The sequence below is a fragment of the Coloeus monedula genome (genome assembly GCF_965178545.1).
Source record: "Coloeus monedula genome assembly, chromosome: 16".
Taxonomy (NCBI): Eukaryota; Metazoa; Chordata; class Aves; order Passeriformes; family Corvidae; genus Coloeus; species Coloeus monedula.
The window spans coordinates 7,637,429-7,652,555 of record NC_138796.1 but is presented as its reverse complement, the minus strand read 5'-3'; the positions used below and the strand labels follow the sequence as shown (position 1 = coordinate 7,652,555).

At 54.7% G+C, this 15,127-nt stretch overlaps 1 protein-coding gene across 1 annotated transcript in view; it reads left to right on the top strand.

Annotated features, from left to right (window-relative positions):
- Window positions 1-3,105: 3,105 nt before the first annotated feature.
- CACNA1H (calcium voltage-gated channel subunit alpha1 H) overlaps window positions 3,106-15,127 on the top strand; it is a gene marked incomplete at both ends in the record, with an annotated part of 158,083 nt that continues 146,061 nt past the window's right edge. The window contains one exon of the mRNA XM_082291933.1: window positions 3,106-3,386. Coding sequence (XP_082148059.1) covers window positions 3,106-3,386 — 281 coding nt within the window. The remainder of the gene's footprint in view (window positions 3,387-15,127) is intronic.

Genomic DNA, 15,127 nt, shown 5'->3' with positions numbered 1-15,127 from the left:
CCAACACTTCCCATTATCCCAGGCTGCTCCAAGCCCCATCCAACCAGGACATTCCTGGGATGGAGCAGCCACAGCTCCTCTGGTTGGGATGGAAGAGACCTCAAGGATCAAATCCGAGCATTCCCAAAAATTCATCGGGATGATCCAAGCCATCTGCAGTGGCTCCCTGTGGGAATGCCGCTGGAATAGGAGGGATGTGGGATGAAGGGCTGGGATGAGGCAAAATCCATGGGGAAGGGAAGGGAATCGTGTGGGGATCTCAGGCACGTTGCTTCCCAAGCTTTTGGGATTCCTGACGCTGGGAAAGAGAATTCCAAAATGATGAGGAGGATCCTTGCTCCAGCCAAATCCCTGGAAGTGTTCAAGGATGGGGCTTGGAGCAACCTGGGATAGTGGAAGGTGTCCAGTGGGAAAAACGTAATTAATTCCAACCCAATGGAATGAGCTCTGGAATAAACGGAGCAGGATCTGCCCAGCTCTTCCCAACTCCTTGTGGGATCCTCAGGAATTACAGGAGGGAGTAAATCCCTGTGCCAGGAAAGTGTGGGCTCCTTTCCATAAGCACAACAGCTCCAAGGAGGGATTGCAGGAGGGATTGGAGATGGGCTGGAGATGGATTGAGGGATGGATTGGAGATGGATTGGAGATGGATTGAGGGATGGATTGGAGATGGATTGAGGGATGGATTGGAGATGGATTGGAGATGGATTGGAGATGGATTGAGGGACGGATTGGAGATGGATTGGAGATGGATTGGAGATGGATTGAGGGATGGGTTGGAGATGGATTGGAGATGGATTGAGGGATGGATTGGAGATGGATTGAGGGATGGATTGGAGATGGATTGGAGATGGATTGAGGGATGGATTGAGGGATGGATTGGAGATGGATTGAGGGATAGATTCAAGAATGGATTGAGGGATGGATTCGAGGATGGATTCAACACTCCCAGGAGCCTCCTGCTCTCCTGAGCCCCCACTGGAAAGTTGGGAATTTCATTGCCTGCCTTTGGGATGGGGTCAGGAGGCGTCACTTGGCCTCTCCTTCCCCAGTTCCTGTCTTACTCAAGCTCCTGTTCTCCCTCCAAAGGTCGTTTCCTGAGCTGGAGAATTCCAGAGTGGGTGACTCCAGAAGAGCTCCGCCAATTCCCAGCCACGTCTTCCCTCGGTAATTTAGGATTTGTCCTAAGTAACTGGGAGAAAAGTGGGGAATCTCCAGTGCGATCCCTGCTTTGCACGATTCCCTTCCCTTCCCTCCTCTCCTATCCCGGTGACATTCCCACAGGGAGCCCCTGCAGACAGGTTGGATCATCCTGATGAATTTTTGGGAATGCTTGGATTTGATCTTTGAGCTCTTTCCCATTACGCTCTCTCCTGCTTTTCGGGGCTTTTCCCTTTTTTTGTTGCACACTAAACTTGCCACACCCTGTTCATCCCAACCTGCAGAATTCCCGTAAAACCACCCTTGGAATTGCCGATGGAAGCGCAACTCTTCGGGAGCCCCATTAGGCTGGGCTTTGTGTGCTCTGAAAGCCGCCTGACCTCTCTTTTCCAATCAATTCCCAGTTATTAACCGGGAAGACCATCGGGAGCTACATCTGCAAATGGAATGTGCTGCTGGATAATGAACTCGCACTCCTTAAAACATTCCAGGGGAGGGGAACGCATCCGCTCCCAGATTTCAGTTCCCAACCCCGCACCCCCCAACTTGCCCTGGATCCTGAGATAATTCATGGAATTCCAAGGAACTCCAAGGAATAAAACTTCCCGAGCGGAGTTTCAAGGGCTGGTGCCTGGGAGGACTTTTCCTGAGCCGTTTCTTGGGATCCCTGGGAGTTTCTTGGGATCCCTGGGAGTTAAGCCCTTGAACAGCTGAGCTGCTCAGCGAGCTTAGAGCCGAGCTTAGAGCCGAGCTCAGAGCCGAGCTCAGAGCCGAGCTCAGTTATTAAACCGCTCCTACCTCCAACCTGGGCTCAGTTCTTTATTCAAACCAACGAATCCGGGGGGCTGCGGGAGCGCCGGCGGGGGTGGGAATCCCCTTTTTGGGGGTGCATCCTCCTTTTTGGGATCCATCTGCCTTTTTGGGATCCATCCCGCATTTTAGGGGCGCATCCCCCCCTTTTTTGGGGGTGTCCCCCCCCCTTTTTGGGGTGCCCGGAGCCGCGCAGCTTGGCAGGATGGAGCGGGGCCAAACCCGCTCCGAGTCGTCTCCGCCCTCCCGGCGCTGCTTTGGGGGGGTCCCCACCTCGCTGCTCCCCACCCATGGGTCACCCCTTCCGCACCCTCCCCCCACCCATGGGTGAACCCCCGGCCCCCAGCGCCGCCCGCAGCCCGAACAAAGGCGGGGGAAGGGGCGATCCGGCCCCCCCCCCCCGCCCCCGGCCCGCCCCGCCGGGGCTGCCCCGGCTCCTCCCGGCCCCCGCCCCCGCCGCCCCCGCTCTCCCCTCCCCTCGCTCTCCCTCCTCCCCCGGTAAATCCGAAGTTTCCTGTTGGGCACGGGCGAAGCTCGGCGGAGCTGCTGCCTCCTCCTCCTCGCTCCTTGGGATTTACCGTCGGGAGAGGCTCGGGAAGGGCCCCCGCCGCCTCCACCTCTCCTCCTCTTCCTCCTCCTCCTCCTCTTCCCCAGCCTTCCTCCATCCTCCATCCCCGCGGGCGGCCGCCGCACGCCGAGCCCCAGAGCCTCCCCCCCCCGCTCCTCCCCGCTGGATTTTGGGGGTGCCGCCGTGCCTGGGGGGTGGGGGGGGGCTCCGGCACCCCCGGGAGCTGCGATTGTCGCCGGTCCCATGTGAGCTGCAAGGCACGGCTATGCCCCTGGGGACACCGCGCTCCGCCCCGCTAAGGTAGGACACCCCCCAATAATCCGCCATCCCCCCAGCTAAAACGCCGGAAAGCTCCGCCAGGGGGTCTGCCAGGGGGTCCCCGAAGGGTGCGGGGCACCCCCAGCTCGCCGGGGGGCGGGAGCGGCCGCGCCCGGGCGGAGGCTCGACCTCCCCCCGCCCGCCTTTGTTGTGGCTGGAGCGCTGGGACCCGGCGGAGCATCCCCGGTAGCGGGGAGGGGACAGCCCTGACCCGCTGCCCTCGCCCGCAGGTGCTGCTGGCCGCGACCATGAGCGCCGGCGACAGCCGCGAGCCGCGCCCGGCCGAGGTGCGGGTGCCCATCACGGCGCCGCGCCGCCCCGAGCAGCCGCCCGAGGATGCCGGTACCGGCTCCGGCTCCGGCAGCGGCTCCGGCTCGAGCAGCGGCTCCCCCGGCCGCGAGCCGCCCGCCGAGCTGGGCTCCGAGGAGGAGGAGCAGGTGCCGTACCCGGCGCTGGCACCCACCGCTTTCTTCTGCCTCAAGCAAACCACCCGCCCGCGCAGCTGGTGCCTCAGGCTGGTCTGTAATCCATATCCTTTCCCTCGGGAACACCGGGATACCCCTCGGGACACCGAGATACCCCCCGGGACCCTCCCTCCCCGTGGCCGGAGCATCCCGGCAGAGCTGCGCGTCCCCGGGTTCCGGCAGCGCTCGGAGCCCCCGCGGTGCCCGGCGTGTCCTCGGTGTGTCCCCAATCCCGGTCCGGAGAGGGGGACGAGAGGGATTGGTGGCAGCGGGACATGCAGGGAGCGTGTCCGCCGTGTCCCCCCTTTTTTAGGGACACTCAGGGAGCGTGTCCGCCGTGTCCCCCCGTTTTTAGGGACACGCAGGGAGCGTGTCCGCCGTGTCCCCCCGTTTTTCGGGACACGCCAAGGTCCCGCAGCGGCACCGCGCGAGTGGCCGGGACGGGCAGCACGGAGCCGCTCGGGGGGTGCGGAACCGCGGCCCCCCCGATATTCCCAGCGGGAAAAAAATCCCGAAACTCCACTCGTGGCTCGCTGGGGTGGGAAGCAGCGGAATTCCAAAGGCGACCTTGTGTTTATGGGGTGCCGGGCGGGGGGGTTCAGCCCCTCTGTGTTTATGTAAGAGCCGGCGGTGCACGGGAGCTTTCCCGACGTGGAAAAATGGGAGCTGGAGTTGCTTTGGGAAAGGCACATGCCTGTATTCCCGAAAAGTCCCCTCCGCTTTTGTTCTCCTGCAAGTTGCAGGGAAGGACGGGAACAGTGAATCCTCTAAATCCACCCCGTTGCCGGTGTCCTTTACTCGCTTTATGAATGTTAAACAATAATCCAGCGGCGTTTTCCTCTCGGTCGTGACATCCAGGAGATGGAATTTTCCCCGGAATGCTGGGTGCGAGCGGGAGTTGTCGGTGCGTGGCGAGAATCTTTGGGAAGTGAGCTTTTAGCATGGGCGTTGTGTGGAGAATTCCTGCTTTTTTTTCCCTGCCCCCAATCCCCCTCTCCTGCTATTAATCCCATTATTTATTAATAGGGTGATTATGGATCTGCCTCAGTTCCCCATAGAAATTCCTTGTTCTTCCCAGCACCAGAAATTGCACAATTCTCCCGGGAATGCCGCCTCGGGCTGGGAGCTGGAGGAATAACCGGAGGGAAAAGCCCACGATTTTTATGGATTTGGGTTTCCTTTTGTTCAGTGGAGGTTTGCACAAAATATGGAATTTTGCAGTTGGGATTTCCAGCCCTGAGAGGGAACTCGGACGTGCAAGGGTGGGAAGGAGGAGTAGACAAGGAGCTGATGCTTAAATATCCCATGGAATGATAATTCCGTAAGAAAAGCGGGATGGAGCCGGCCTTGGAAGGGCTTGGGGAGGGCACTGTGTTCAGTCAGAGCTGCGAGTGAGTCAGGATGGATTTATTCCTTAATCCAGGAAAACTTTGGGAGCTTGTGGGAGGGAAAAGTCATTTCCTTTGGATTTGGGGGAGTCTCTGGGTTTGGCATTCCCAAAATTGGTGCCACTGGCAGGATGAGGATTCCAAGGCGGGTTTGTTGGGAGAGGGTTCAGGTGTGCTCCTGCTGCTGGAGCTCGGGCTGGGCTTGGATTTTCCCTTTGGGAATTCCCAGTGGAGCACGTTCCTTTCCCAAACTTCCCCATCCAACAAAACACCAGCTGGAAATGGGGATGGATTGTTAGCAGGCAAGCAGGAATTCCATAGAATTCCCTGGATTTCAGTGCTGGTGTGCTTGGATTGCAGCAGAGCAGAGCTCCCGAGGTGTCGCAGCAGGAGGGATGAGCTCCGTGCTGGGATTTATTCCTGTTTTCCCAGTCTCCACGATCTAATCCTTCCATTCAATTTTTTGGGAAGAGCTGGTTGGGATTTTTGGGATCTGTGTCTCACTCAGGTGCTGGCAGTGTGTTGGACCAGAGGCAGCTGGAAACCGGGATCTTGGGAAAAACCCCATGGAGTGGGACACTCGGGAAGCAGCTGGATGAGGGGATTTGAGGAGGAGCACAGGTGGATCCGTGTGGTGAGGGCTGGAATTCCCAGGAGTTTTTTCCAGAGGGAAGTATCCCACAGAAGGGGTTCCTGGCTGGGCGGGTTGGGAAACTCTTGCCACCCTTCCCGAAGCACAAATCCATAAAGCAGGAAAACGAGGCTTGGGATTGCCTTAGGATTTATGGAAGGGAGGGATGGGACTGGGAGGCTCCTAAATCCAAGGAACTTCCCAAAGTGTCCTCATGGGATGGGGCTTTTTGGGAAGTTGTCGTTGCTCCCACTGGGATTTCTTCTGTGGGAAGAGGGAGGAAATCTTACTCCGCGCCCTCCAATTCCCGTATCCCACCTCTCCCTGTGCTTCCCGGTGTGGGAATGCTCCTCCTGTGCCATTCCAGTGGCCACTTTCCAGCAGCTCCTTGTGGCCAATCCCACAGGATTCTCTGGGAACAGAGCTGCCTTTGGATGTGCCATTCCGCACCTCAGCACCCGAAATTCCAACTGCTTCCATCCCATACATCCCGTGGGGATCTCCCTTTCCAACCCAGCTTTTCCGAGAGCTGCCAGGTTCTTATTCCAGAAAATATTCCAAATATTTCTGGGAATCGGAGCTATCCCAGCCCTGCAGCCCAGAGCAGGTGGGAATCTTCCCAAAAAACGTGGTTTGTGTGGAGCTTATCCAGGAAGGGGTCACTGGGAGGCTTAGGAATGGCTAAAAAAAGCTGGAGCCGGGTTCTGGAGGGGACAGGTGGGGCGGGATCAGCTTACGGAGCCGGGAGCATTCCCGGGGAGCATTCCCAGCCGGAGGCATCAGCGGGAAAACGGGGAGTGGGCAGATGGAAGAGCAGCGCTTCGGGGTTTTTAATAACCTTGGGAATGCTGAGAACAGCCTGGGAAGGATCCTGGGAAGGATCCTGCTCTCCCTCCCCCTCTGCTTCCAGAGGTTTGGGTTAATAAATATTCCAGCTTGGGAATTCTCAAGGAAAAGCTCTGGCAGGGGTTGATTTTGGAGGGGGTGGGAGCACTAACAAGGAATGTGTTAATTAAATTAATCCAAGGAGGAGACTCCGGGGCACTTTTCCAGGCTGTGCAGTGTCATTCCCTGGTTTTGCTGAGCGCAGGAATCTCTTCCCAAGCTCCGGGGTCACCTCCAATCCCAATTCCCACCCCAAAATCACGGATCACAGCAAGCAAACAGCCCCAACATCATCTTCCGGGATACAAGCCGTGACCAAAGTCCGATTTCCCCTCAAATCCAGGTGCATTTTCCCTCTGTTTCCCTGTTGTGCTTTGAATTTCCCGTTTGGTTTTTTTTTCCAAACCCACCTAAAATTGGAAGCAAACTTCCCTGTTTTCCTCAGGCCCGGATCTCCTACGTGGGTTTATTTCTGGAGGGCCGTGGGTGGCGTTTTGTTCCTGTCGGGTGGCGCGGCAGGATTTGGGGTTTGCCACCCCTCGGGGTCATTCCCTGCCTTTTCCCGAGTGGATCCATGGAAACCTGGAGCGTCACATGGGGTTCCCTTGAATCTTTGGGATTGCTGCTGCTTTTTCCAGGGAACGGTGAATCCCTGGATATCCCCCTGCCTCGGGAAGGGTCGGAAGCATCTCCCAGAGTTTTGGGTCGTGGATGTGACCCCGGAGCTGTTCCAATGTGGAGGGAAGCTTTGAATCCATCCCAGGACATCTGCAAGGGTTTTTTTCTCTGGAAAACTGGGAAAATGGGCTGTCACTGGGATGGGAGGTGCGGCACTGGGAGTCTGCTTCCAAGCCTGGCTTTGCTAAGGCCAGACCAACTTTGGTTCTTTAGTCCTGAAAACACTCCGGGATTCCAGAATTTGGGGGCTTTAGGCAGGGAAAATCCCTTTCCCGATTTATTTTCCCTGGAAAATGGAGCTCTTTGATCCCAGCTGGTTTCTTGGCTCTGCTCTTGCTGGGCCAAGTCTCTGCTCGCAGCAAAGCTGGGCTTTATTTGTTAAATTCCTCTTCCTAAAGGGCTCCTTGCTGGTTAAGCCAGGCCTAACATCCCCGGTGCCATCCTGGGTGCTCATTCCAGCATTCCCCAGAGCCTGGATGCTGGAAAAAAGGGATTTGGGGCCAACTGGAGCAGCTCCTGCGCTTTGAACTCGGCTCTTTCCTCTTCTTCCTCCTGCTGGGCTGAGCTGTTGGCCCGGCACGGGCGGGAATTGCTTCCCGAGAATTCTCCTCATTCCCTGCTGTGCTCTGCCTCAGGGAATTTGGGATTTGGGAATTTTGTGGCTGGAAGTGAGCGTGGCTGAGCTCCGTCACTTGGAGCACCTTCAGCCGATCGCTCTCGGATAAGACTGGAGGAGCTTTAGCAGCAAAGCTCGGCTTTAATCCGCGCTTATCCCCCCCCTCTCCTGCCAAATGCATCGGGAATCTTCATCCCAATCCTTGTTTGGCACCTCCCAGGAGAAGCATTGCTGGGAAAACATGGAGCAGCCTGTGGAAAAAGCGGGTAGGAGGGAAGGAAAGGATTCCTGGCACCATCCCGGGAGTCGCGGGACTCCCTCTGGAAGTGGGAAGAGGCCGGGACCCTGATTCCAGGGGTGTTTTCCAGCGTGTCGGGATGGCAAATTCCTTGGAAGTGTGGAGCAGCAGATCCCAGGAGCTGAACTCTGCTGGGAAATGCAGCAGCTCCGAGGCTCCAGCTCATCCCTAGGGATGGAGTTTGGGCAGTGGGATCCCAAGTTTTCTGTGGATGTTTTCTCTGGGATATTTTGCTGGTTTTCAGGGACTCTTTAGATGGAAAAAATGGGATTAGATTGATTCGTATTAGATTTAAGCTCAGCTTTCCCTTGGCTTTGTGTTGGGGGGCTCGGGCTGATCCCTTGGGAGCCAAATCCTGACTCTCCCAAGCTCCAAGCACTGTGTTTGGAATAATTCCATGGGAACAACCAGGAGCACTCCTGTGTGCAGCCAGTGAACCGGGAATCAGGATTTTCTCCCTGTGTTTGCGTGGATTTGGGATTTGTTTCCCAATTCCTGCCACAGACAGGAATTCCTGCTGCCCACTCCACGTTTTCCCTGGATTTCCCTGGTCTGGGATCTCCTTGGGCTGCCGTAAATTCAGGAGCAATCCCAGGGATGTCCATCCAAAGCCTCCCAGGTGAGTTTATCCCTCCCAGTTCCATCCCCTGGAGTGCCTGCCCAGCATTCCAAGGCTGGAATTCCTCATGCAGGGAATATGTTCCAGATATTTACACAGATGTTGGAAGCTCGGATTTTGCCCTTAATTCTTAAGGCAGCAGCTGCTGCTTGGGGCCAATCCCTTAATCCCTGGGATTCGAAGGAAAAGACCCTTTGGAGGGAATATTTCCCTGCCTGGGATAGGAGGGAAGTTGCTCCAGGGTTACTCCACGATCCCACCTCGGAGTGAATTCCAGGAGAATTCCCAATCCTCTTCCTGAAGCAGCAAGGGAAGGCAATTAGAGGGTGCTCAGCTCTGTGTCCAGGGCTCTTCCCAACCTCCCTGGAAATCTGGAGCTGCCCGGGGAACTTTTGACAAAACACAGCTGGAAAAGACAATTTTCCCTTTTTTTCCCCAATAAAATTCCGGTCTGGGCACTGCAGCAGGCGCAGGGATTTGGCAGCGGATGAAGCACTCAGCTCTGGGATCTCATTTTCCCTCTTTCCATGGACAGATAGGAATTGTGTGCGCTCACAATGCTCCCAGTATTTGGCTGTTTTTCCCTGAAATTCCAGAGGAATTGGATGTCTGTGTGTGTGTGCAGCTATTCTGGCCGGGAATTCCAGCTGGGTCACTGCTCCCAATCCCTTCCCTCCGTCCTGGCAGGGAGGATTTGCCCGGATAGCAAAAATCCTGGGAGATCTTGCTGGAACCAGCAGTTGCAGTGTGGATTTTCAGGATAGCAGTCGCATTCCCGAGGGATGGAGCCTCACTTCAGGGATGTCGGATGGATGTGACAAACAGGGATGTTTTGGGAAGAGCATCTCGTGGGATTTGTGTGGAGCTCGTTGTTCCCAAACTCTTTGATCCTCTCCACCTGTTTGGATTGTCCTGCTGTCCCAGGAATTCCTGGGAGATTTGGGATGAGAACATCGTTGTTGGCACGGAATTCTGCTCCTGTCTCCGAGGATCCAGAGAGAAGGAGGAGCTGACACCTTTTCATGGGAATGACAGGGAGGGAAGGACAGGAGGCAACTCCAAATCTGGGATTTGGTGCCACAAATGGGAATGCTTTGGGATTAGGTTTGGGAAAGGGCGCATTCCAAGGGCTGCCAGCCCTGTGGAGCTGAGCTCGGGTGGAATGGGGCTGCTTAATCCCGACCTGCTGGAGATCCCAAATCCATCTCCAGCTTCCCTTGGGACAGAGCCGAGAGCAAACAAGGCAGGATCATCCCTGCTGGAGTCACTTTAGGCCCAAATTTAAGCCAGGCTTAACTCCACGTTTCCTGGGAAGCCTGATGGAAGCAGAGCCCAGTTTGAGCCGGGCTTTGGGCAGGTGATGGATTTAGGCTGAGCTTTGCACCCTCCCTGCTCCTTCCTCTGCTCCCTGGGCTGAGCTTCAGGCAAGGTTTGTTATAAACAGCTCCAGAATCCAAGGAAAACAACCTGGGATCACTGGAATTCTTTTGTCCTTGGCAGATTCCAAGCAGGAATCGGCTGCGAGGGAAAGGAGGGGTTGGAATGGAACGTTCCCAGCCCAAAGTGGGATTTGTCTTCATAGACTGGGCCTAAAACCAGGCTTAGCAAAATCCAGGATTCTCCTGGCGATGCTGAAGCATTCCCTGCATGCCGCATTCCCACTGGGATTGGTTTGGGATGGCCGGGAGGGAGCTGAACCCGCTCTGTTCCCACTTTCCCTCCGAGCTCCTTCCCAGAGCCCTCAGGAATTCCCTTATCCCCAAATCCCGCCTTGGCCTTGGCACGGGAATCAAGGTCGGGATGCGGAGGAGCACTTTGGGATAAGGGATGGGTGAATCTGGGAGCAGGCAGAGGGAGCCTGGAATTTTTTCCCCTGCTGCAGATCTCCTGCACATCTCATCCCAAAGGGATTGCTCCTCGTTTGCTCGAGGGATGGGGATTCGGGAATCAGGGAGACTTGGGAATCAGAGAGATCAGGAATCAGGAAGACTCAGGAAATAGGGATCTCAGGAATGGGAAGACTCAGGAATCAGGGAGTTGGAAAAAGGGAGACTTGGGAAAAGGGAGACATCAAGGAAAGCGCTTGGCCCCGCAGCGTGTCCTGCTCCTGGCTCCTGCTGGATGTTATCCAAGGTTTCTGCACCTTCCAATGGCTCCTGGAGTGATCCAGTGCCAAGCAGCCACAATTCCTGCTGCTCCGGGCAGCCCAGGAGTCTGTCTGCCTTGGGATGCCTGGACCAGCATCCCTAAAAAGGCTCCGGGGCCGGGGCTGCCAGGAGGATGAGCTCAATCCGGCTGGCGCATCCCGCGGGGTTGTTTCCTCCGGAATGCTGGGATGTGCTGCCCTTTCCAGAGCGTTGGGAAGCCAAGAGCTTTCCCAAAGCTCCGGATTTTTGCTGGGAGCTCGTCCCAAGCTCCTTTAGTCTGGATGTGGAAAATAGAGTTGGGAAAACTTGGTCTTCCTATGGATGTTGTTGTCAGCAGTCCATAAATATTCCTGGGAATGGGATCTCTCCAGGTTGGAAGAACCCTGGGTAAATGTGGAATTATCTGGGATGGCCCTGAGTGCTTGGATTTACATCCTGGTCCATGTGATTCCAGCCTGACTGATCCATGAATTTCCGAGTGCTGTTTGCAAAGGGCTGGAGAAGTTCAGGATACCGGCAGGAGTGAGGGAATTCCCTGCCAAAGGGAATGGTTTCCCTTTGGAATGGCTGGAATTGCTTTATCCCAGGTCACAAACCGGCCCAGGCCAGAGCCTACAGCTCCTGCCAGCCTTTGGAATACGGCTCATGGAATATTCGCCTCGACTGTTAGACCCAAACCCTTTGGATCTGATCCAGGTGTCCCGTTTTCCTAGCAATGATTTTTGGGATCACTGCTTGGGATCTGGGCATTGTCCACCTCCCTCCTGTTTCTCCTGCCGGTGTTTAGGCTGGAAAACTTTTCCCAACCTTTTCTGGCTGGAAAAAGCCCCCAGCTGTGGTGTTTTTCCATGGATTTTCCATGGGCACTGATATTCCCGTTGGGATTGGAGCAGGATCAGGATTTGGCCCTTGTGGATTGGATGTCTTTGGCGCCATTGCTTGGAAAAATTCCATTGACCAGCAGGATTCTATTCCAGCAAATTCCATTCCAGCAGGGATCCGGTGCCGCTTGTATAAAGTTGGGAATTTTAATTCCATTCAATTTCTTTTCTTGACCTTTGGATCCGAGATCCCGGCAGTGGCTGAATCCAGGGAAAGTTTTGACTTGATTTTCCATTGGATTTATGTTCTTTCCCTCTGTGTATTGATTTTTCCAAGGAAAAGAGGTGGATAAACCTTTGTCCTGAGCCCATTGCATTCCTTTGCTGGAATATTGGGAAGATTGGGATCAAATTTAGGATGTGGAATCTGTTCCCTGTGTGTGTCCATCCCAAAAACCCTTGGCTGCCCCAAAGGAAGGAAATTGGGAATTTCCAGAGCCTGCTGTGATCCCACCAGGAAAAGGAGCGGGAATCATCCGTCCCTCCCCACCTGCTCCATTCGCGTCCCAAAATTCCCATTTTTTGAGGTTTCCTTTTGCCTTAATTACAGAAAAATCTCGATATTTCCTTGGGAATTCCTTAGTTCAAGCATGAAGAGAAAATTCCTGCTTGGAATTATTTTTAGGCTCTGAAACAATTCCCGAGGTTGTTTTTCCCTGATTCACGGCGATCCCTGGCGCAGCTCCATGACAATGATTTTTACATGGAATTTTTCCACAGTTTTATAGGAATTTCTCGTGGCAGGGGAAAACAAGCAGTTCGCAATTCCCCAGCCTGGGTTGGATTATGAAATTTGGGATTCCCAACATCGGGAAAAGCTTCGGAGCTCTGAGTTCGGAGAGCTCCAGTGTTAAATAAATCCTGGGAATGCGGCAGGGGATGGATCCCGGCTCCTTCCCGCTTTTTGGTGGCTAAAAGGGAATATTTAGGGATGTGCTGAGCGGGATCCCAGTTTCCCACATCCCATTCCAAGGCTCTGGAAGGTAAAGCACAGGGGGTTGGTGTCCCGGGACAACATTCCCTGTGCTCCGTCCCAGCTTTGTCCGGGGTCTGCAGAACTCCAGGAAAAGTGGTGAGCAGGAAAATCCATGGATTTTCAGTTGGGGTGAGGGGATTGGATGGGAAGAGCATTCCTGGTGTTCCATGATTCCTTGGATCTGCAGGAATGGGAGGAGCTGTCTGGGTGTGGTGTCCTGGAGCAGAGCATTCCCGGTGTCCCAGAGCATTCCCGGTGTCCCAGAGCATTCCCGGTGTCCCAGAGCATCCCTTTTATCCCAGAGCATTCCCGGTGTCCCAGACCAGGCTTGGAGAGGAATCCCAATCCCAATTGTTATAGAAGTTCTCCATTGCGTTCCCTCTGTGAAATTCCCAAAGGATTTTCCCATCCCCAGGCCCAGGAAAAGTTGTTTGGGGTTTTTTTTTTGGGATGGGGAGCAGGGAAGGAGGAATTATTAATGAGTTTGGAGCCGTTGCCATGGGAACCTGTTGCTAATGGATCTCTGGGGTTTCCTCTCCACTCGAGCCGCGTTTCCTGGGAATATCGTTCCCATGGCAACGGATGTCACCGATCCCTGGGTGGCTCTGGGGCCACCGCCTTGGAAGGGCACAAAAAGCTCCTTTTTCCATCATGCAGGGAATCTTTAGTGGGAAAAGGTGTTCCCTTGTGCTACTCCAGAGAGTTTTTTGGGAATACTTGGACCAAAAATTCCCAACTTGATCCCTTTTTTTGGGGAGTTTTTCATCCCAAATCCAGCCCTCACTTCCCATGTGCTGTTTGCTGCCTCCTCTTCCTCGCCCTCCCCCTGACCTTGCAATGTGGGAGAGAAGCCTGGGAAAAGTGGGAATTTTGTGGCGGGATAATGAGGCACGAGGGGATTATTGGCAGCTCCCTTTGAGCTGGGGCTCCCTGGAAAGAATTGGAAGCGTTTCCCAAAAGTGGAAAATGAGAAATTCCAAGAGGTTTTCCCTCTTTCCGGACCTTGTGGATGAGGTGGGAATTCCCAGGATCAGCACCTGGAGCTGCAGTGATGGGAGAGGCCATGAGCTGAACACCGGGAATTCTCTGGGCTTGGATTTCAGATTCATTGGGATTTTTCTCCCTAAACCAAGTTTTTGGTTCAGTTTGGTGGGATTTTGGGGATTTTTGGGGATTTTTTTCTCCCCTTTTCCTCATCCAATGCCATTCCTGAAATTCCTTCCTGGAAGCAGGAGGGTTTGGAAGCACTTTGGGAAGGGAGGATGTGGAAGGAGTTCCGTGTCCTGCTGTTGTTCCCGGCAGTCGAAATCTTTCCAGTTCAAGTCATCAGTTTTAGGGAAGAGGAGGAAAAGGCTCCTGGTGGGACAGGGAGGACTTTGTTCCACATTCCATAAAAAATGCCCATTTTTCCAGAGGAACTTCCCCTGGGAAGGAGCAGCTTGGACAAGACCTTGTGGCCGGAATGTCCATCTCTCCAGGCTTTCCCCGCATTCCATAAAGGGATTGGGAGCTGGAGAACAGCCTGAGCTCAGCCCCACACCAGATGGGATCAGTTCCCTTGGATGCTGTATTCCATGATCCAGGAATCTGCCATCCCGGAGGAGGATCCAGAGCCCAAATTCTTCCCCATCGTTTCTCCTGCAGGATTTGGGAATTCCCAACCTGCTGTGCTCCAGGGGTGTCTTCCCAACTCCCTCCGGCACCTCCTGGCAGTGGCACGGAATTCTTCCACCATTCCAAAATCTCATCCTGTGCGATGGTGCCGGAATGTTCCCAGCTGCCCTGGGATGTTCTCCCACAGCTTCCAGGGGTTTTGTGCTGACCAAACATTTGGGATGTTCAGCCGGAGAAGGGAAAGCTCCAAGGAGATCTCAGGGCCTCAAGGGGCTCCAGGAGAGCTGGAGAGGGATTTGGGATAAGGGATGGAGGGACAGGACACCGGGAATGGCTTCCCAGAGGGCAGGGCTGGATGGGATATTGGGAAGGAATTCTTGGCTGGGAAGGTGGGGAGGGGCTGGGATGGAATTCCCAGAGAAGCTGTGGCCGCCCCATCCCTGGAAGTGTCCAAGGCTAGAGTTTGGAAAACCCTGGGATAGTGGGAGGTGTTGAGGATGGAACTGGATGGGATTTAAGTCCCTTCCCAGCCAAACATTCCATGATTTCTCCAAGCTCCACAGAACCTGTCCCCAGCCGGAAGAAGGGGCAGATCCCTCCCCATTCCCATTCCTTATTCCCATTCTCGGACAGGATTTTGTTGTTTCCAAAGTTCTTCCTCAGAACTGCTCATTCCTCTCTAAAACTCCCCTTTCCCTTCTCCACGTTCCCATCGCTTTTGGATGATAAATATCCCGTCAAATTCCTGCCTCCCCGCCTGAGCTCTTCCCTCTTTGTGGTCCGGTGTGTGCAGGATCCAAAGGGATTTGTTTGGATGAGCAGCACTCCGAGGAGCTGCTTTTCCAAGGAAAGCTCAGTTGGTTTCTGTTTCAATCCCGGGAAAGGTCGCTCGGAGTCACTTTCCAATGTTTTGCCGTCCCATGGCCATCTCCGATGGATTCCTTGTTTTCCAAGGGCTTCTCCCGAATGGATGGATGGCTTTGCTAGGGAGCCTGGAATGTTTGGATGCTTAATTTAGACTGTTTATCTCCAGAGGTCCTGGAGTTCAAAGAGATGCTCCGAAGCTTTTCCAG